Source organism: Mustelus asterias, chromosome 2 (assembly GCF_964213995.1).
Source record: "Mustelus asterias chromosome 2, sMusAst1.hap1.1, whole genome shotgun sequence".
Classification (NCBI taxonomy): domain Eukaryota; kingdom Metazoa; phylum Chordata; class Chondrichthyes; order Carcharhiniformes; family Triakidae; genus Mustelus; species Mustelus asterias.
This window is the reverse complement of record NC_135802.1, coordinates 72,536,196-72,558,022: the sequence shown is the minus strand read 5'-3', so window position 1 is coordinate 72,558,022 and position 21,827 is coordinate 72,536,196. Positions and strand designations below refer to the sequence as shown.

Sequence of the window (21,827 nt, the reverse complement as noted above, 5' to 3'; positions counted from 1 at the left end):
GTGCCATTCCCCTGGCTTTTCTCCCTACGCCTGCACATTGTTTCTATTCAAGTACTCATCTAATGCCCTCTTGAATAACTCAGTTGAACCTGCCTCCACCACATTTCCAGGCCCTCCAAGCTGGAGTACTGGATAAGGATACGTAGCTTTACATGGTGTAAATCCAGGTGGCATCTAATCTACAAATGTTCATTGCTGACAGCAATATACTGTTAACACACATCACCTTGTTTGAAAACACAAGTGAAGTATTTTTTAAAATCCATAACACACAATTAATACCTTTAATTGTGGAATGTCGTCGCGAGGGATAGCGTTTGCTTGGGCGCCTTTCGAATGTACTCCTCCGGCGCAGTCTACTTTTGTGCGTTGCTTCATATTCAGTTCTACCACTGGAATAAATATTGGTTTGCCGTTACATAAATAGTATTTAAACAAGTAGAACTAAGCAAACCATAAAATCAAATTGTAAAAGTGATACCTGAATCTAAAGCGAGATCCCAGGCGCATGAAATCTGATCGTCCCTCTTTATTTTGAGTAGGAGCTCGTAGTCTGAAAAATGCATGATTCTCCACAGCACATCTCCATAAGTGTTTACATGCTTTGGAATTATCTAACCGGAAAACAAATGTATGCTCCTGTTCTCTACCCTTTGATCAAGGTGGAAAAATTAAGAGACATTTCAAGAAAGGTAATTTTAATAAAACATACATTTCTAATAAATAAGATACTAACAGCACTCACTGTTTTTAATGAGTAAATTGGATAGCAACTTCTACAACATGCACAATTAAATACATAAATCGGAAATTTGTTGTCCAAGTTGTCCTGCTCCTTCAGGAGCTTTGCTCTAATAATATCTTATCAAGGAAATCACTGCATGAAATGCATCAGGTTGCTCTACCTACCCACTGGCCACCCACTAAACATGTCAGAAATGTTAGGACTGATCTATTCAAGTGCAAGTGATTTCTTTTTCACAGCATGATAAGTCTTCATTCATGCTAAACTGCATCTCTGTACAAGTGTGGGGTCTCGCATTTACTGTTGGAGATTTTAAAAATTAAAATAAAATGTTGTGTGGAATTCTCTCTCTCTAAATTCCATCTTCTTCTATCTCATTATTTTGCTTTTTGAACATGATCTGGAATTGAATTAACAATTCTAAATTATACATCCTGGTTCAGAGCCTGCATGTCTCAGTAAGGATTTTTGAATCTAATTGGTTAAGGAGATATACCGTAACTTCGAGTACAAAAGGCCACAGAAGTCTGTGGACAGGTATATGAATGAACAATAGCATGAACAACCACCACTACTCGTTTGTCACCGACCACAAAATCCGTGCCATTAAAGCCAACAGATCCTTCCGAATATTATTTATTGGTCTGCTTTAGAAACCTGCAAGCCAACAACGAAACTCCCAGTGACTGAGGTATGAGATTATTTTCTGCCTATAGATGACTCAGCATTTTATTCACTTCAGTACGTACTCTTGACAAATCAGTTGTGGAATAGCACCACATAATCTTGCAGGGTGTCATGTTTTCTGATTTTGGATTATTTCTCCACACAATGTATTTTAGTTTTTGAAAGGTTGGTTTCACTGTGAAACTGAACAATAGCTTGTCTGGGTATTTGAAAAATATCACACACCCATTATATTTGAAAGCCCTTTAATATCTGTTCATGAAAAGATACAAGATAGGGGTTGGGGCACACACTGATAGAAAAGTGGTCCTTCGTTTAAAATGGAAACGCTACAATGGTGGTCAGGCAGTAGAAGGACCATAGGGAGAATGGATTGCAGGAATAAGAAATTAGAAAATTCGCTTTACGTCAAGCAAAATGAAAAAGGAGTAGAAGAGCTTGTCCATTAAGCTAGATTATTACACAAACAACATTAATGAAAATAAATGATCTGGTCATAACTATTATTCTATATGTTCACATGATGGGAATGAAGCAGCTTAGACTCAATGCTTGTTTCATTCAGTTCACCTACAGAAGAAAAAAGAAATACAGCTGCAGAAAATGAGCATCCAGTCCAGATCACAAGGGGATGTTTTAATTACATGTCTGGATTATTGTATAAGCAGGCACTGGGAGGTGAATCAATCATAGAATCCCTACAGTGCAGATGGAGGCCATTCAGCCCATCGAGTCTGCACCTACAATGTCCCATCCACGTCCTAACCCCACGTATTTAACCTGCTAATCCCCCTGACATTAAGGGGCAATTTAACATGGTCAATCAACCTAACCCGCACATCTTTGGACTATAGAAGGAAACCTGAGCACTCAGAGGAAACACAGTAAGGAGTCTAACAACACCAAGTTAAAGTCCAACAGGTTTATTTGATAGCAAACGCCACTAGCTTTCGGAGCGCTGCTCCTCCGTCAGGTGAGTGGGAGATCTGCTCATAAACAGCAAACAGGGCATTTAAAGACACAAACTCAATTTACAGAATAATGAATAATGATTGGAATGCGAGTCTTTACAGCTAATCAAGTCTTAAAGGTACAGACAATGTGAGTGGAGGGAGCATTGTCTCCAGACAGGACAGCCAGTGAGACTTTGCAAGTCCAGGCAAGTTGTGGGAGTTACAGATAGTGTGACATGAACCCAAGATCCCGGTTTAGGCCGTCCTCATGTGTGCGGAACCTGGCTATCAGTCTCTGCTCAGCGACTCTGCGCTGTCGAGTGTTGTGAAGGTCGCCTTGGAGAATGCTTACCCGAAGATCAGAGGCTGAATACCCATGACCGCTGAAGTGCTCTCCCACAGGAAGAAAACAGTCTTGCCTGGTGATTGTCGAGCGGTGTTCATTCATCCGTTGTCATAGCGTCTGCATGGTTTCCCCAAGGTACCATGCCTCGGGACATCCTTTCCTGCAGTGTATCAGGTAGACAATGTTGGCTGAGTTGCAAGAGTATGTACCGTGTACCTGGTGGATGGTGTTCTCATGTGAGATGATGGCATCCGTGTCAATGATCCGGCACCTCTTGCAGAGGTTGCTGTGGCAGGCTTCTGTGGTGTTGTGGTCACTGTTCTCCTGAAGGCTGGCTAGTTTGCTGCAGACAATGGTCTGTTTGAGGTTGTGCGGTTGTTTGAAGGCAAGAAGTGGGGGTGTGGGGATGGCCTTGGTGAGATATACCCTTGGTGAGATATACCCTGTTTGCTGTTTATGAGCAGATCTCCCACTCACCTGACAAAGGAGAAGCGCTCCGAAAGCTAGTGGTGTTTGCTACCAAATAAACCTGTTGGACTTTAACCTGGTGTTGTTAGACTTCTTACTGTGTTTACCCCAGTCCAATGCCGGCATCGCCACATCATGGCCCGGAGGAAAGGCATGCAGACAAGCGGAGGATGTAAAAAAATCCACACAGTCACCTGAGGCTGGAATTGAACCCCGGTCCCTGGCACTGTGAGGCTGCAGTGCTAACTACTCAATAAAGGTAGACGCTTAGACTGGCAATGAACCCAAGAAATTGCACATCAGAATATGTAACAAGCTCAAAATAAGTTTCAAAGATGGAATTGAAGAAATTGAATTTAACAAAAATGAAAGTTACTTTGAATTGAAAGAGCAATTGTGTGTGGTAGCCTGTGGATTCTGGGAAATGACCGTATGCTATTGAAAACGGTCCTCTTTCGGACTCTCATACATTGTCAGAAATAAAAGTTAATCTGGACTGGATTCAATACAGTCAGGTTCAGGAAGCAACACTGTGATTGACATTCTATTGTCATAGCCCCACCCAGAATCTCTACATCTGCCTTGAATTCCATCAGATGTGCTGCTCACCTGTTCATCATCCTCCACAACAACAAGTGTTAGTTTGTTCTTTTTGAAATCCAACTGAGTAATTTTGGGCCTGCATGATATGAAAAGGTGTTCAGAGAACTTGAACCATTTCTTAGCATGTTTTCAAATAGGAAAATGTAATAAATAAAAAATCCTTTACCAAAAGAACAGGCCTATTTTGTTTGATCCTTCAAAGATCAATATGCCTGTTGGTGTCAAGCCAAGAGAATATTCATAGCCATCTCTTCCCTAGGAAAGAGGGAATATTACAGATGAGAGTTATGTATTAGATACTCCATAAATATAGATATATAAAGACATTTTCTAAGATTACCTTGACAGTGTGCATGTCCACACCATACATTTCCAGCCATTTAGCTTTGTTCAAATAACATAATTCTGCCTGCGCTGGACTTTTCCCCCTGTGAAAAATAAAATCAGTAACAATGTCATTTTTAATCACAGCTTCAATTACAGTGCAATACTCTGAATGAACAATTATTATCCACGTTGGCTAACTTCACTCACTGTTTTCTTCCCCTAAAACATGCAAACTCCTCATGAACCACTCCACAAAATGCTAACTAAAATTTGTTATCTTTCATCACTTTTCAATGGGCCCCCAGTTCCATATTCAACTGCAAACAGTAGGATTTGCTCTATGAAAAAACAAGCGGCAGGGAAGGGGAGGAGTAAATCAGGTTGAGCACATCTCAATTAATGTCCCATCATCTGATTACAAGCACTATGTATTAACCCTAGTTTGGGACTAATTATTATGCATTGTTATTTAATATTGCTAGTAGCTCTGTCCTAGAAATATCCATGGAATTACAGAATTATGATGCAGATGGCCATTTGGCCCATCGTGTCTGCACCAGCTCTCTGGACGAGCATTAGACTTAGTGTCATTCTTATGCCTTTTCCCCATAACCCTGCACAATCTTTCTATTCAAAAATCATCCAATACCCTCTTGAATGTCTCAATTGAACCTGCCTCCACCACAGTTCCAGGTAGTACATTTCAGATTCAAACCACTCGTATGGAAAAGTTTTTCTCACATCGCATTTGCTTCTTTTGCAAATCACTTTAAATCTGTGCCCTCTCAATCTTCAACCTTTTGCAAGGAGGAAGAGCTTTTCCCTAACTACCTCATCCAGCCCCCTCATGATTTTGAACACGTCTATCCAAACACCTCTTACTGTTCTCGTCTCCAAGGAGAACAATCAACTTCTCCAATCTATGTTCAGAACTGAAGTTTCTCATCCTTGGAACCATTTTTGGAAAACTCTTCAGCACTCTCTCCATTGTGTTCACATCCTTCCTAAAATGTGACGCCCAGAACTGTATACAATCTTCCAGCTCAACTAATATCCTATACAACTTCAGAAAACTTCCTCACTCTTGTATTCTAATAAAACCTAGGATATTGTATGCTCTATGAACTGCTCTCTCTACCTGTCCTGTCACCTTCAATGACGTATGCACATATATGTCCTTGTCCCTCCAGTCCTGCACACCCTTTAGGGTTATACCCTTTATTTTATATTGCCTGTCCATGTTCTTCCTACCAAAATGAATCACCTTACAGTTCACTGAGTTGTTACTGATGATCGGCATCAAGGTTTCAGCCTAAACTGACCCATCCTTTAAGGAAGTGGTAGCAAGGGCAACAAGATGACATTGGATTTTGAGACAACCTTCATGGGCATGATACCCTGAGGAGGAGGAGCCTGGCAACAATTTTAAAATATAGTTCATTACATGAGAAGGTTATTACAACCATCAACAGGAAGAGGTTATGTTTCATTTCAACAATAACAACAGCTTGTATTCATATAATGCCTTTCACGTGGTAAAACATCCAAAGACAATTCAGTGGTACTGTTATCTAACAACACCGAACACCAAGCAACATAAAGAGATATTAAGGCAGATGACCAAAATCGTGGTCAAGGAGATTGCAAGGGGTGACTAAAGGAGGAAAGAGAAATAGAGAGGTTTAGGGAAGGAATTCCAACGGTTAAGGCCTTTGCAGCTAATAGCATAGCCACCAATGATGGCATAAGTAAAACTAGAATGCTTAGGAGGTCAGGATTGGCAGAACACTGATGTCGCAGAGGGCTACAGAGATCAGGAGGGGAAAGATCATGGAGCAAATTTAAAATTGAGGCACTGCTTTACTGGAAACCAGTGTAGATCAGTGAGCATACAGCTGATGGATAAATGAAACTTGGCGTGAGTTAAGACTATTAGAAAGGAAAACATTGATTTAAATGTCCAATTAGCTAAATATAAAGGTGAGTGAAAAGAACAAAGAACAAAGAAAATTACAGCACAGGAACAGGCCCTTCGGCCCTCCAAGCCTGCGCCGAGCATGCTGCCCGTCTTAACTAAAACCCCCTACGCTTCCGGGACCATATCCCTCTATTCCCATCTCATTCATGTACTTGTCAAGACGCCCCTTAAAAGTCACTACCGTATCCGCTTCCACTACCTCCCCGACAACGAGTTCCAGGCACCCACCACTCTGTGTAAAAAATCTGCCTCGTACATCTCTTTTAAAACTTTCCCCTCGCATCTTAAACCTATGCCCCCTTGTAATTGACTCTTCTATCCTGGGAAAAAGCTTCTGACTATCCACTCTGTCCATGCCTCTCATAATCTTGTAGACTTCTATCAGGTCTCCCCTCAACCTCCGTCGCTCCAGTGAGAACAAACCAAGTTTCTCCAACCTCTCCTCATAGCTAATGCCCTCCATACCAGGCAACATCCTGGTAAATCTTTTCTGTACCCTCTCCAAAGCCTCCACATCCTTCTGGTAGTGTGGCGACCAGAATTGAACGCTATATTCCAAGTGCAGCCTAACTAAGGTTCTATAAAGCTGCAACATGACTTGCCAATTTTTAAACTCAATACCCCAGCCGAAGAAGGCAAGCATGCCGTATGCCTTCTTGACTACCTTCTCCACTTGCACTGCCACTTTCAGTGACCTGTGTACCTGTACACCCAGATCCCTTTGCCTATCAATACTCCTAAGGGTTCTGCCATTTACTGTATATTTCCTATCTGTATTAGACCTTCCAAAATGTATTACCTCACATTTGTCCTGATTAAACTCCATCTGCCATCTCTCCGCCCAAGTCTCCAACCGATCTATATCCTGCTGTATCCTCTGATCGTCCTCATCGCTATCCGCAATCCACCAACCTTTGTGTCGTCCGCAAACTTACTAATCAATCCAGTTACATTTTCCTCCAAATCATTTATATATATATTACAAACAGCAAAGGTAAGGTTGCCCTTTTTGTAGATGAATATAATGCATGTCTGTAACTTTGTGACCATACATTTTTGTTGAAATTGGGTTTGGGATAATAATTTAGAAGCTACCTAAATGTCGAATGAGCAATGCAGTCATTCCGCACACTCAGGTGCTCAAGTGCTATTTAAAGTCACAACTTAAATATCAAAAATTAGAAGTCAACTTTCTGCAGCCCTAGGTAAAAAAGGAATTCCATCAATTACAGCAAGACTATCATTTTCTGTCTATTCTGAAACATCCGTTTCTCTCTAATAGACGCTGCCTGACCTATTGAGTATTTCCAGCATTGTGTTTTTTAATATCATTTTGTGTATTTTGACTTTATAAAAAGCACTCTGGCCCGTAAAATATCAGAGTAAACTCAAGTTAAACAGACCTGTTTAGAAGAGTTATACAGAACATATTAGAAACTCATCACATGAAACTGCTGAACTACAACATAATGATTGTAATTAATTTAATTTTAATCTGGTAAATTAGGAATAGGCTTCGTTAAACCAGTGGCAAAATGTTTATTCAATTACTAAAACGACTGTATTCAATATTAGAACACTGCTATATTTTAGGTTGTAAGGAAGGTCTCTCTGCACTGAATCCTTTATTCTCTTAACTTAAGATCCCGAATACTGATGGCATTCCTTCAATTGTTTCCAAAATGCAAGAGTCTGAATTACTCCTGGCCTTTTTCTGCCCAATCCACCTATCCTCATCTTTGAAATTTACTCATGTTCATCCTATCCAAAACAAAATAACCTTTTCTCTTACCCTCCAAATTACTGCTGCGACTTTCCAAAGTTCCCGAAAATGCTGCTTTTGTATTATCTGTGCTGAAAATTCTGCCATTTATGTTCAATTCTAATCTGTAATTATCAGCATAGTTTTCAGCATGACCACTCCAGTTGTGATCTTGCTGTCTCTGATGTGCATCTCTGGAACTCTGAATGCTTTGGATGACTCATCAGTATTGCTTTGGATATCTCCAAAGCCTTATACAAAGTTTAGCTTCATGAATTTTCCAAGCAAATTACTATTTTATGGCCTTTGGCGATGATCTTTGCATCGTCGATGGAGACGGGAGAGGTTCCGGAGGATTGCAGATGTGGTCCCTATATTCAAGAAAGGGAACAGGGACAGCCCGGGAAATTACCGACCGGTGAGTCTAACCTCAGTGGTTGGTAAGTTGATGGAGAGGATCCTGAGAGACAGGATTTATGATCATCTAGAGAAGTTTAGTATGATCAAAAGTAGTCAGCACGGCTTTGTCAAGGGCAGGTCGTGCCTTACGAGCCTGGTTGAGTTCTTTGAAAATGTGACCAAACACATTGACGAAGGAAGAGCGGTGGATGTGGTCTATATGGACTTCAGCAAGGCGTTCGATAAGGTCCCCCATGCAAGACTTCTTGAGAAAGTGAGAGGGCATGGGATCCAAGGGGCTGTTGCCTTGTGGATCCAGAACTGGCTTGCCTGCAGAAGGCAGAGAGTGGCTGTGGAGGGGTCTTTCTCTGCATGGAGGTCAGTGACCAGTGGAGTGCCCCAGGGATCTGTTCTGGGACCCTTGCTGTTTGTCATTTTCATAAATGACCTGGATGAGGAAGTGGAGGGATGGGTTGGTAAGTTTGCTGACGACACCAAGGTAGGTGGTGTTGTGGATAGTTTGGAGGGATGTCAGAAGTTGCAGCGAGACATAGATAGAATGCAAGACTGGGCGGAGAAGTGGCAGATGGACTTCAACCCGGATAAGTGTGTAGTGATCCATTTTGGCAGATCCAATGGGATGAAGCAGCAGTATAATATGAAGGGTACCATTCTTAGCAGTGTAGAGGATCAGAAGGACCTTGGGGTCCGGGTCCATAGGACTCTTAAATCGGCCTCGCAGGTGGAGGATGCGGTCAAGGCGGCGTATGGCGTACTAGCCTTCATTAATCGAGGGATTGAGTTTAGGAGTCGGGAGATAATGCTGCAGCTTTATAGGACCCTGGTTAGACCCCACTTGGAGTACTGCGCGCAGTTCTGGTCACCTCATTACAGGAAAGATGTTGAAGCCATTGAAAGGGTGCAGAGGAGATTTACAAGGATGTTGCCTGGATTGGGGGGCATGCCTTATGAGGATAGGTTGAGGGAGCTTGGTCTCTTCTCCCTGGAGAGACGAAGGATGAGAGGTGACCTGATAGAGGTTTACAAGATGTTGAGAGGTCTGGATAGGGTAGACTCTCAGAGGCTATTTCCAAGGGCTGAAATGGTTGCTACGAGAGGACACAGGTTTAAGGTGCTGGGGGGTAGGTACAGAGGAGATGTCAGGGGTAAGTTTTTCACTCAGAGGGTGGTGGGTGAGTGGAATCGGCTGACGTCGGTGGTGGTGGAGGCAAACTCGTTGGGGTCTTTTAAGAGACTTCTGGATGAGTACATGGGATTTAATGGGATTGAGGGCTATAGATAGGCCTAGAGGTGGGGATGTGATCGGCGCAACTTGTGGGCCGAAGGGCCTGTTTGTGCTGTGGCTTTCTATGTTCTACATATGTTCCCTGTCAAGCTAGTTTTCTCACAATTGCTCTGCAGTTCCCATCTCATCGTGATTCTCTCCATTAATTCAGGGATTCCCCTGGGTTCTATTCACTCACTGAATCTGTTTTGTGCTCTTATAAATAACCCTCCTCCAATATCCTCAAACCATATCAACACTTTTATTGATGATTTCACCCTATTTTCATCATTTCTCAAAGCACTGCCTGAAAGCACACAACCTGCATTCATTTTCTGGTTAATGGTTATATTGACCTTATCCACATTGAAGGAGGGAGGGAGAAAAATAATATTATTAATAGCCATAAAGTAAAATATTTAAGTCTTGAAATGGGAATTCGGGCAAGGAGACTGGGTGGGGCAGTTCAAGAAAGGTGAAAAGGATAAACCAAGAAATTCTAGACCTTGGATAGCTCTAAGCAACTCGGGACTATACAAGATGAAATTATTGCATAATTATAATGGCAAGCACTCCAATGCAGATGTTCTGTCAAAGATGCCATCTTTCAAATGAGACATTAAGCAATTACCCATCTTCTTTTTCAAGTCAACGTAAGCGATCCCGTGGCATTATTTTGAAGAATAAGGGAGTTCTTCAGGGTGTACTGACTAATGTTCATCTCCCAACCAGCATCACGGAAACAGATTATCTTGTTATTATTCCATGTGAGACCATGCTCTGCACGAAATGGCTGCTGTATTTTTACATTACAACTTCAGAAGTACTTTATCGACTATAACGCAATTTAGGGCAATTTGGTCAGGAAAGATGCTTGATAAATGGAAGTGTTTCTTTTAATCAGTTATTTAGCATGGATTTGTAAAGAGCAAGTCATGTTTGACGGATTTAATTCATTTTTCTTTTGAGGAGACTTGTGTACAGGTCTGGGGAATGTGGTGGATGCTGTGTATCCAGACTTTTAAAAGGCTTGTTAAGGTGCCACATAAAGGACGTTACAAACACAAGAACGTATTTTTTTTATTCAATCATGGGACATGGGTGTTGCTGACTGGCCAGCATTTTATTGTCCATCCCTAGTTGCCCTCAGATGGCGGTGGTGTGCTGCCTTCTTGAAATGCTGCAGTCCAGTTTTAAAGGCAATGCTACTCCCACATGTATTGATACTACAACAGTAACTTTTATTGTCTACAAGCTATCACAAAACAATAGAAAAACAGGCATTTTAAGACGTGAAACAAAGTGCCCTAACAGTTCAATTTAGTCATTTCAGGTGTTTACCTGCAATCCTTCCACCGTGCAAAAATATCTATCTCCATATCCTCAGTTTGATTGGGATTAAATCGGAATTCTGACACCAACTCTGGAGAATGTTCAAGAGGTTCACAGTCCCCAAGCTCCGCTAAAGAAAAATAAACATTTAAAATTACTGGAAACAAATTAAAACTACACAATTTTAATGACAGAAAATTAGTCTAATGTTGATGGAGCTAAAGATATGATAATGAATAGATTTCACCAATCACAAAGCAAGATCGTATTTCCGAGTGGAACAATATGGACAGTGTACATTACGAAAATGATCGCTGAACTTAGTCCTGCCGTTCCAAATTAAATATGACAGTGACATCTGAATACAGTAAGTGATACACTTTAAAGAAATATTTTCCCTTTTTAATTCATAATTAAAATGGTGAAGAGCAAGGCTAATTTAACTGCTAATTACTTTTTTTAAAATTCTAGACATTAACGGAATGGTGAGGAACAAATCAAAAGTAGGGTTACTTTATTCTTTCGTCAATAGATTTAGAAAATATTGCCTGGTAGTAATGAGCCCAGATTCTTTATTTTTAACCAGCCAGTAGGATATAAGCTAGAGCTTTCATATCTGATTGCCTTCTGTTTTTACAAGGTAGAATACTATTCCCATGCCATGGGAAAATAATTTGGTTTGGAGATGCCGGCGTTGGACTGGGGTAAACACAGTAAGAAGTTTAACAACACCAGGTTAAAGTCCAACAGGTTTATTTGGTAGCATGCAGCAAAACTATTTTGCTCGACTAATGGCAACATCCTGGTAAACCTTTTTTGCACTCTCTCCAAAGTCTCCACATCCTTCTGGTAGTGTGGTGACCAGAATTGGACACAGTATTCTAAATGTGGCCTAACCAACATTTTATATAACTGTAACATAATTTGCCAACTTTTATACTCTATGTCCGATGTGGCTTTTGCTACCAAATAAACCTGTTGGACTTTAACCTGGTGTTGTTAAACTTCTTAAAATAATTTGGGGCATGCAGCAAAACTATTTTGCTCGACTAATGGCAATGCTCACGTTAAGTTGGTCAGTAGGTTTAGCCCTTATTTATATGTTGTGTGTTTGTGGCTCTGCCCATTTCCTGTTCAGCTTCTCTTTTTGTTTTTGTTTCTTTTCAAATAGGAGATGGCCGATGGATTAATGGTTCGTCACATGGCATAGTGGAGAAGGGGAATCGTTCTATTTGGAGGCTGATTATTTGTGGAGCAGGTCCAGAGGAAAGGTGGGCTGTAATACTCAAAGATTCATTTCACACCATCTTTCCCTCGAGATACTCGTTTTGACTGTTTGTAGATGTTGTACCCCTTGCCTCTAATACTGTTTTTTCTTCATTCCACCATTGGGTAACACAATCATAGAATCTTTACAGTGCAGAAAAAGGCCATTCAACCCATTGAGCCTCCGTCTTTCCAGGGAGAACAATCCTAGTTTATTCAATCTCTCCTCATAACTAACACCCTCCATACCAGGCAACATCCTGGTAAACCTTTTTTGCACTCTCTCCAAAGTCTCCACATCCTTCTGGTAGTGTGGTGACCAGAATTGGACACAGTATTCTAAATGTGGCCTAACCAACATTTTATATAACTGTAACATAATTTGCCAACTTTTATACTCTATGTCCCATCCGATGAAGGCAAGCATGACATATGCTTTCTTCACCACCTTTTCCACCTGTGCTGCCACTTTTAAGGATCTGTGGACCTGCACGTCCAGATCTCTCTCCACACCCCACTCTTCATTCCACATGATATCAAAGAAAAGGCTGAAAATACTGGATATGCAAGGCTATGGGTCTTAACACAATGTTCATTGCCGTAGTATTGTGCTCCTGAACAAGCTGTGCACCTGAGTCAAGCTGGTCTAATACAATTACAACACTGAAATCTTGCCAGAAATGCGGACAATTGCCAAGTTATGTTCTGTCCACAAACAGCAAAACAAATCCAACCCAACCGATTATCAATCCATCAACATACTCTCAACCATCAGTGAAATGATGGAACGAATCATCAACAGTGCTATAAAGCAGCACTTACAACAACCTGCTCATTGACATTCAATTTAAGTACTACCAGGGCCTCTCAGATTCTGGCCTCATTGCAGCCTTAATGCAAACATGGTCAAGACAGCTGAACTCAAAAGGTGAGCTGAGCATAACTGACATTGACATCAGGGTAGCATGTGACATTGATACCACAGTATCACTTGAGCCCAAGCAAAGCTGAAGTAAATGGGAATCAGCGGGAAACCTCTCCACTGATTGAAGTCATAGCTACACAAATGAAGGTTGTTGTTGTTGGATGTCAATCGCTGCAGGAGTTCCTCAGGGTAGTGCCCAATGCCCAACCATCTTCAACTGCTTCATCATTGACCTTCACTCAATCATAAGGCCAGGAATAGAGATGTTCATGATTGCAATGTTCAGTACCGTTCGTGACCCCTCAGATACAGGTATGTAGCAAGACCTGGACAGCATTCAGACTTGGGCTGCTAAGCGGCAAGTAACATTCATGACCCACTGGTGCCAGCTCAAAAGAGAATATAACCACCTCCCCATGACACTCAGTGGCATTGCCATTGTTGAATCCCCCATTATCAACATCCTGGGGGGGGTTTCCATTCACCAGAAACTGAACTGGACTAGCCATATAAATATTCTGCGCAGATCTGAGACTTGAAATTCTGTGGCAAGTAACTTATCTCCTGATTTCACAAAGCCTGTCCACCATCTGCAAGGCAGGGTGTGATGGAATGCTCTCCAATTGCCTGGATGAGTGCAGCTCCAACAACACTTGAGAAGCTCAACATCATGTAGGGCAAAGCAGCCCACTTGTTTGCACCCCATCCACCACCTTCAACATCCACTCCCCCCAACACCAACACACAATGGCAACAGTGTACACCATTGACAAGATGCACTGCAGCAACTCAACAAGGCTCCTTTAACAGCAGCTTCCAAACCTGCATCTCTACCACCATGAAGGACTACTACAATCGATGCATGGGACCACGACCATCTGCAAGCTCCCCTCCGAGCAGCACACACGACCTTGACTTGGAACCATATTGCCATTCCTTCCTGTTGCAGGATTGGAATCCTGAGGGGCGGGGTATCAGGGAAAAGGTCTGGCGGCTGGGTATGGGGGAGGAGAGTGGGTGGGTTGGATCCACTTGTACGGATCTCAAGGACCAGGTTTGGGACAGAAGGCAAGCCAGGGTGAGGTTCTGGTCGAGTTGGAGGGAACTTAGAACTCAGCCCATTGTTGGTTGGCGGGGGGTGGGGGGGGGGCATGGAATCCAGAGTTTAGGGGGCTATCCAGTGTATGGCATGGTGTGGGTGTTTAAAATAGTTACACTGAAGTTCAAAGTAGTTTAATTTCTTCTACCTCTTTTGCTGTTAAGCTGGCAGAACCATCTAAAGTTAGTGATTCAAGTCACTTTTCGGATGGTTCCCAGCACACACAAATGTTCAAGGGAAGTTAGCACTTCTGGACCATTGCCAAGTAAAGCCTCACCTAGGAACCTCCAAGAGGGATTCCCCAGCGCATCTTTGGGGCAACTGCCAAATCCTACGCTGGGGAGTGAGGAAGTTCAGGCTGTCTTTATGAAGTGGTGGGTCAGGGGCAATTGCAAAACAACATGCCACCGAGGAAGTGGACAAGAAATTGAGGAAAAGGAAAATAGCAGGAATGAGAGAAACTAGAATCCTGAAGGTAGGCTACAAAAATGAGAGCCAAGGAAGCAGAGCAGAAAAAAAAGTGGAAGGGGCAGAGATGCAGGACAAGCTAAAGTAATAGTTGAGGCAGGAACAGAAAAATGAGCAAGCTGGACAAAATAAGTAGCAAGTAGTTTCACAACACCATGTTTATTTGGTAGCACGAGCTTTGGGAGCACTGCCCCTTCATCAGATGAGAGTTGTATCATTCCATTTCAAAATGTGTTTATCCCCCACTCACCATCAACATAATTGCCAACCTCCTACCCATCACTAGAAATTTAGCCAGTCCCTATGTCGAGGCCGTCTGATTAATATGTCAACTTTGTTGCTGGCCTTGCCTGACTACCTGGCTAGTCCCATATCCGATCACTCATGTAGCCAACTAGTCTTCTCTCACTATACTTGTGCCAGTCCCTTCTGAAGTCACCTCTCCTCCCACCAGTTAAATTTCCACTTGCCCTTTGGAACCTCAAAACACTATTAAGTATATACTCACCAACTTTTACAGATGCACCATAGAAAGCATTCTTTCTGGTTGTATCACAGCTCTGCCCAAGACCGCAAGGAACTACAAAAGGTCGTGAATGTAGCCCAATTCATCACGCAAACCAGCCTCCCATCCATTGACTCTGTCTACACTTCCCGTTGCATCAGCAAAGCAGCCAGCATAATTAAGGACCCCACACACCCTAGACATTCTCTCTTCCACCTTCTTCCTTCGGGAAAAAGATACAAAAGTCTGAGGTCACGTACCAACCGACTCAAGAACAGCTTCTTTCCTGCTGCTGTCAGACTTTTGAATGGACCTACCTTGCATTAAGTTGATCTTTCTCTACACCCTAGCAATGACTGTAATACTACATTTTGCACTCTCTCGTTTCCTTCTCTATGAACGGTATGCTTTGTCTGTATAGCACGCAAGAAACAATACTTTTCACTGTATGTTAATACATGTGACAATAATAAATCAAATCAAATCACATTCTCCACTCTCTCCTCTTTGCCCTCCTCTCTTCCCCTTGCTTCCCATCCCTTGCTGATTCCTAGTCTGCAACACCCCCACCAAGTTGTATTAGTATATTAAAATCTTGAATTAATCGTATGTTTCCTGCCTTTAACTTTATTGTTGTGATTTTGTGCAACACTTTTGAATCCATGTTTAATTTTAACATGTATTGTCAATATTTCTTCTAATTTTCCTATGTAAGCTGTGGTCTGTCACATTGTAGTTCAAGGGCTCTGGTCACGAGATGGCATTAATGTATCTTTTCCTCTCCAAGCTGCTCACTATGACCTTCCTGTTGCAGCCTCTTTAATGCATTGCAAATTCACTAAGTTTAGACTTAAAAGATTGCAATTGCTTTGCATTTTATGTATCTTTGTTTTCATGGCTTCCTCAAACTTTTGTTTTCATCCTTGGTTCAGGCAAAATTTAAGACCGTAAAGTTGTTTTTTGTGCTCCTGCTGTGCCTTCTCTCCCGAAACTATCCACACTTCTCTCCTATCTCTGCCTCCAGACCTGGATCACCCCAGAACGTTTTTTTTAAAAATCGTGGTTCCATTCTGAGAATAGGCCTTAGGGATGTAGTGACCACCCTTCTTTGTTTCCTGACCTGCTTCCTAATGAGGTATTTCAGTGTGGCCATTTTCCTTTTGCACCTCAACATCAGTTATAATTGCTCTCTCTCTGCAAATGCTCTGGATTCAACTGGCTCCAGCTATCATCCCACTGATTCAAAACTGGTCCATTGCTGCTATCCATCCCCGGCTTCCGACTGTCATAGATCATCTGCTGGCATTTGCTACTTATGATGTGGAGATGCCGGCGCTGGACTGGGTTAGGCACAGTAAGTCGTCTCACAACACCAGGTAAAAGTCCAACAGGTTTATTTGGTAGCATGAGCTTTTAGAGGGCTGCCCCTTCATCAGGTGAATAAACACACTTTGAACTGGAATGATACAACTCTCAGCAATGAGATATATATGGAGCAATTTAAATAGACACAAAAATCTATGTAACATTGCTATGTTACAATGGTCATTAAGATGTTGCTTGGACTATGTAGCTCAAATAGATTTACATGGGTAATATATTTCTTAAACCAGATGTCCAGAACTTTAACACAGAGGTAAAAAGCACCAGTTATCAGAGTCACATTACTATTTTAAAACTAGCGAGCTTAGCTCCATTGGAAATGGAAGACAAATATGTTTCATTTCAATTCCACACATTTAATTGCTCCCAGTCTGAGTGATTAAAGAAAGCCACAAGACATGTTTCTATTTTTGGTGATTGCTTTTTGGGAGAGTTAACATTAAATACATTTTCTAATGTTTAGTTTCAGACTTTATGTGGGCTGTTTTTTTGCAGAGATAAGATATCACCTTGCCAATCCAGGTCATCTGTACTAATGGGCAAAAACTGGACATCCATTATTTTCATAAGCCACCAGCAGTGGCAATGTGCACTGCCACAATCTCTGACCTCATGGCACAGCATTGCCCGTATTCAACAACAAGTTGCATTCATAGAGCATCATGTATGTAATAAAACATCCCAGGGTGCTTCATAGGTGCATTATTGAACAGAATCTGACACTGAATCACATCAAGTAATATTAGGCAAATCAAAGAGGTACAAGAATAAAGCTTTCCAACAATCTTCCTCTTTAACTGTATGAATTCCAGCATGTTCATCCAAGAAGTGAGGCATGCATCGTCAACTAAAAATGTCAATCTTACCCTGGATAATCTTACCCTGCCTCCCCGAGGTTCCTACCAGCATAGATGGCAGTGCCTAGCAAATTTGATTCATCTCACAGGATATTAAGCAACAGCTGCATGGGACACAACAAAGGCTATGAGCCCTGACAACCTCCGAGCTGCAGTGTTGAGGTAACTGTACCTGACAACAGGGAGGGCGGCACCGCCAAAACTGAGGTCCACGAGAGTTAAGTGAAAAATCCTCCAATGATCAAAGTTACACATGCCACGCAGTAAGCTGTGTGTTAGAGCCAATCACTTGGGGGGGAAAACACACTCAGCCCTACCATGTTGAGTTGCTTCAACAATTAACTTTCCCTCTGTCATCAGGGACTGTGCTATTTCCTGATGATTCCAGGATGTTCAACTCCATTCACAGCTCCTCTGATAATGAAGTAATCCAAACCACCCTACAACAGAACTTGCACAATGCCCAGATTTGCACTGACATGCTGCAGGAAATACTGAAAACGGCTTTGCTTTATATTCCTGCGCTAACAAGCAGAGTTAAAACCATTATATCCTTGAACTGTCCCCTCAGGTAACAGCAAAACGAACACATTTCCAATGCCTCTCACTCCCTCCCATTGAGACTGAATTGGTTTAACAGCTGGCAGAATTGTAACAACACAGACTTTCAATGTCTACAGCAAGGTTTTCTATGGAAAGTGATTTAAACTAGCTGGTGGCCAATTTTTACAAGTTTTTAAAAAAAAATAAGGGTGTCTCATTAGACAAACATGACTAAAGATTTGTTCTCGACAGAAGTATATTCGAAATGCAATCATGAGGTCCATGAAGGGATTTAAATTGAAAACACCTGCCCATACTGATTACTTACGTCCACACAGCTGACAGCCGAGAAAAGTGGTTGGCAACATGCCCACGTCAAACACTGATATTGAAAACTTGTTGCAAGACAGGAAGGGAAGAGAACAAATTAAGCTATCTTAGAGCTTTCAACAGTGTCACCACAGGAAAACCACCACTATCCTATGGTGCAGAATTAATATTATGTGCCATATTCAGTACAGATCAAGTTTATTTTTAATAATAATTAACAAAATACTGATTATAAAAGAAAGCACATTCTGGATTTTCCATGAACACCTGTATGCTTTGCCAGTGGTATTGTGTTAGGTAAGTGGGTGGACTGGCTGAGGGGATAGGTATGCTGGATAAAACGCCCACACAATTTTCTGCAGGTATTTTCTGGTAAGTGGCAGAAGTACACACACTAAAATGGGTTGGACACAAAGTAGATCTCCTATTGCACTCTACTCTACTTTTGCTTTGTGCATGTTAGGAAAACAAAGGTAGTTTCAAGGGATGTATTTATTTTTTATTCATTTTTACAGGATGTGGATATCACTGGCTAAGCCAGCATTTATTGACCATCCCTAATTGCCCTTCAGAAGGTGGTGGTGAGCTGCCTTTTAGAATCGCTGTAGTCGCTATGGTGTAGGTACACCCAGGAGGCTGTTAGGGAAGGAATTTCAGTATTTTGACCCAGCTACAATGAAGGAATGGTGATATACTTCCAAGTCCTGGTTTGTATCCAGCTTCTTGAGTGTCATTGGAGCTGCACCCATCGAGGCAAGTGGAGAGTATTCCATTACACTCTTGACTTGTGCCTTGTGGATGGTGGATAGACTTTGGGGAATCAGGAGATGAGTTACTCGCTGCAGGATTCCTAGCCTTTGACCTGCTCTGGTAGCCTCAGTATTTATATGGCTATTTCAGTTCAGCTTCTGTTAACTCCCAAGACGTTGATAGTGGGGGAATTCAGGGATAGCAATGCCATTGAATGTTAAGGGGTGGTGATTAGATCCTCTCTTGTTGGAGATGGTATTGCCTGGCATTTGTATGGTGCAAATGTTAACTTACCACTTGTCAGCCCAAGCCTGAATATTGCCCAGGTCTCCAAGCCTGAATATTGCCCAGGTCTTGTTGCATTGGGACATGAGCTGCTTCAGTATCTAAGTCGTCACAAATGGTACTGAACATTATGCAGTCATATGCAAACATCCCCACTTCTGACCTTGTGATGGAAAGAAGGTCATCAAAGAAGAAGCTGAAGATGGTTGGTTCTAGAGTACTACCCTGAGGAACTCCTCCAATGTACCCTGGAGCTGAGATGATTGACCTCCAATCACCACAACCACTTTCCTTTGTGCCAGATATGACTCCAACCAGCAGAGAGGTTTCCCCAATGCCCACTGACTCCAGTTTGGCTTGCGTTCCTTGATGTCACATTGGTCAAAGGCAGTCACTCTCATCTCAACTCTGAACTTTAGCTCTTTTGTGCATGTTTGAACCAAGTCTGTAACAAGTCAGGAGTTGAGACCCTGGTGCAACTTAAACTGAGCATCTATGAGCAGGTTATTATTGAGCAAGTGCCGCTTGATAGCTCTGTTGAAGCCCCTTTCCATCACTACACTGATGATCGAGAGTAGACTGTTGGGCGATAATTAGCCGGATTGGATTTGTCTTATTTATTGTGTACAGAACATACCTGGCAATTTTCTACATGCCACTAGTTTTCGGAGCGGTGCTCCTTCGTCAGGTAACTGGGAGTTCTGTTCACAAACAGAGCATATAAAGACACAAACTCAATTTACAAAATAATGGTTGGAATGCGAGTCTTCACAGATAATCAAGTCTTAAAGGTACAGATAATGTGAGTGGAGAGAGCATTCAGCACAGGTTAAAGAGATGTGTATTGTCTCCAGACAGGACAGTTAGTGAGATTTTGCAAGCTCAGGTAAGTCGTGGGGCTTACAAATAGTGTGACATGAACCCAAGATCCCGGTTGAGGCCGTCCTCATGTGTGTGGAACTTGGCTATCAGTCTCTGCTCAGCGACTCTGCGCTGTCTTGTGTTGTGAAGGCCGCCTTGGAGAACGCTTACTCGAAGATCAGAGGCCGAATGCCCGTGACCGCTGAAGTGTTCCCCAACAGGAAGATAACACTCTTGCCTGGTGATTGTCGAGCGGTGTTCATTCATCCATTGTCGTAGCGTCTGCATGGTCTCCCCAATGTACCATGCCTCGGGACATCCTTTCCTGCACCGTATCAGGTAGACAATTTTGGCCGAGTTGCAAGAATATGTACCGTGTACCTGGTGGATGGTGTTCTCACGTGAGATGATGGATGAGGAGGATCGCAACAAACACCTCCAGACGCTGAAAGATGCCCTCATATGAACAGGATATGGCACTCGACTCATCGATCGACAGTTCCGACGCGCCACAGCGAAAAACCGCACCGACCTCCTCAGAAGACAAACACGGGACACGGCGGACAGAGTACCCTTCATCGTCCAGTACATCCCCGAAGCAGAGAAGCTACGACATCTTCTCCGGAGCCTTCAACATGTCATCGATGAAGACAAACATCTCACCAAGGCCATCCCCACACCCCCACTTCTTGCCTTCAAACAACCACGCAACCTCAAACAGACCATTGTCCGCAGCAAACTACCCAGCCTTCAGGAGAACAGAGACCACGACACCACACAACCCTGCCACAGCAACCTCTGCAAGACGTGCCGGATCATCGACACGGGTGTCATCATCTCACGTGAGAATACCATCCACCAGGTACACGGTACAGAGTGCAATAGAGTTGATGCTGAGGACCCCCAGGCAATTCGCTCCCAACTTGACTTGAATGGTCCCTGCCAAGCCTGGATATTGTTAAGCATCACTTAGTGAATTTGAATCGAGTTGCACACTGTGGAATCATCAGAGATCAGCAGTGATTGTTGGCTTCCTTTTACCACTTTGAATAGTGAAAAGGGGATGACTTTAAAAAGAAGACAAGCTTAACTCAATACACTTGGAAGATGTGGCTGGCTATTGCTACTATGTCAGTCATGACAATATCACTAAACCATTTCTAAAACAAAATTCTCATGTGTCTATTTTTAAATTTTTTTATGGAATGCGGGCGTTGCTGGCTAGCCAGCATTCATTGCCCATCCCTAATTAACTTTGAAAAGGGGGTGGTGAGCTGCCTTCTAGAACAGCCACAGTCCATGTGGTGTAGATACACCCACAGCGCTGTAAGGGAGTGAGATCCAGGAATTTGACTCAGCGATAGTGAAGGAACAGTGATATATTTTCTAAGTCAGGATGCTGAATGGCTTGGAGGGGAACATCCAGGTGGTGGTGTTCCCAGGTATCGGCTGCCCTTGTCCTTCAAGATGGCAGTGGTCATGGTTTGGCAGGTGCTGCTAAGGAGCCTTGGTGAGTTCCTGCAGTGCACTCTGTAGATCCCACTGTGCATCAGTGGTGAAGGGAATGGCTTTGCAAGGTCGACAGAGCTGGGTTTGCCGTTGTTGTTTCCGGTGAGTGGTATTAAAATTAACAATGTTCAGAATTATAACTCCTCACCACCTGAATCAGT

General features: G+C 42.5%; 1 protein-coding gene across 1 annotated transcript in view; it reads right to left on the bottom strand.

Annotated features, from left to right (window-relative positions):
* Positions 1 to 21,827, bottom strand: part of epb41l4b (erythrocyte membrane protein band 4.1 like 4B) — a 179,892-nt gene that overhangs the window by 12,721 nt on the left and 145,344 nt on the right. Inside the window, exons 7-12 of the mRNA XM_078237070.1 lie at positions 10,895 to 11,015; positions 4,143 to 4,230; positions 3,969 to 4,057; positions 3,809 to 3,878; positions 482 to 651; positions 283 to 392 (exon numbers count right to left, since the gene is read on the bottom strand). Coding sequence (XP_078093196.1) covers positions 283 to 392; positions 482 to 651; positions 3,809 to 3,878; positions 3,969 to 4,057; positions 4,143 to 4,230; positions 10,895 to 11,015 — 648 coding nt within the window. The remainder of the gene's footprint in view (positions 1 to 282; positions 393 to 481; positions 652 to 3,808; positions 3,879 to 3,968; positions 4,058 to 4,142; positions 4,231 to 10,894; positions 11,016 to 21,827) is intronic.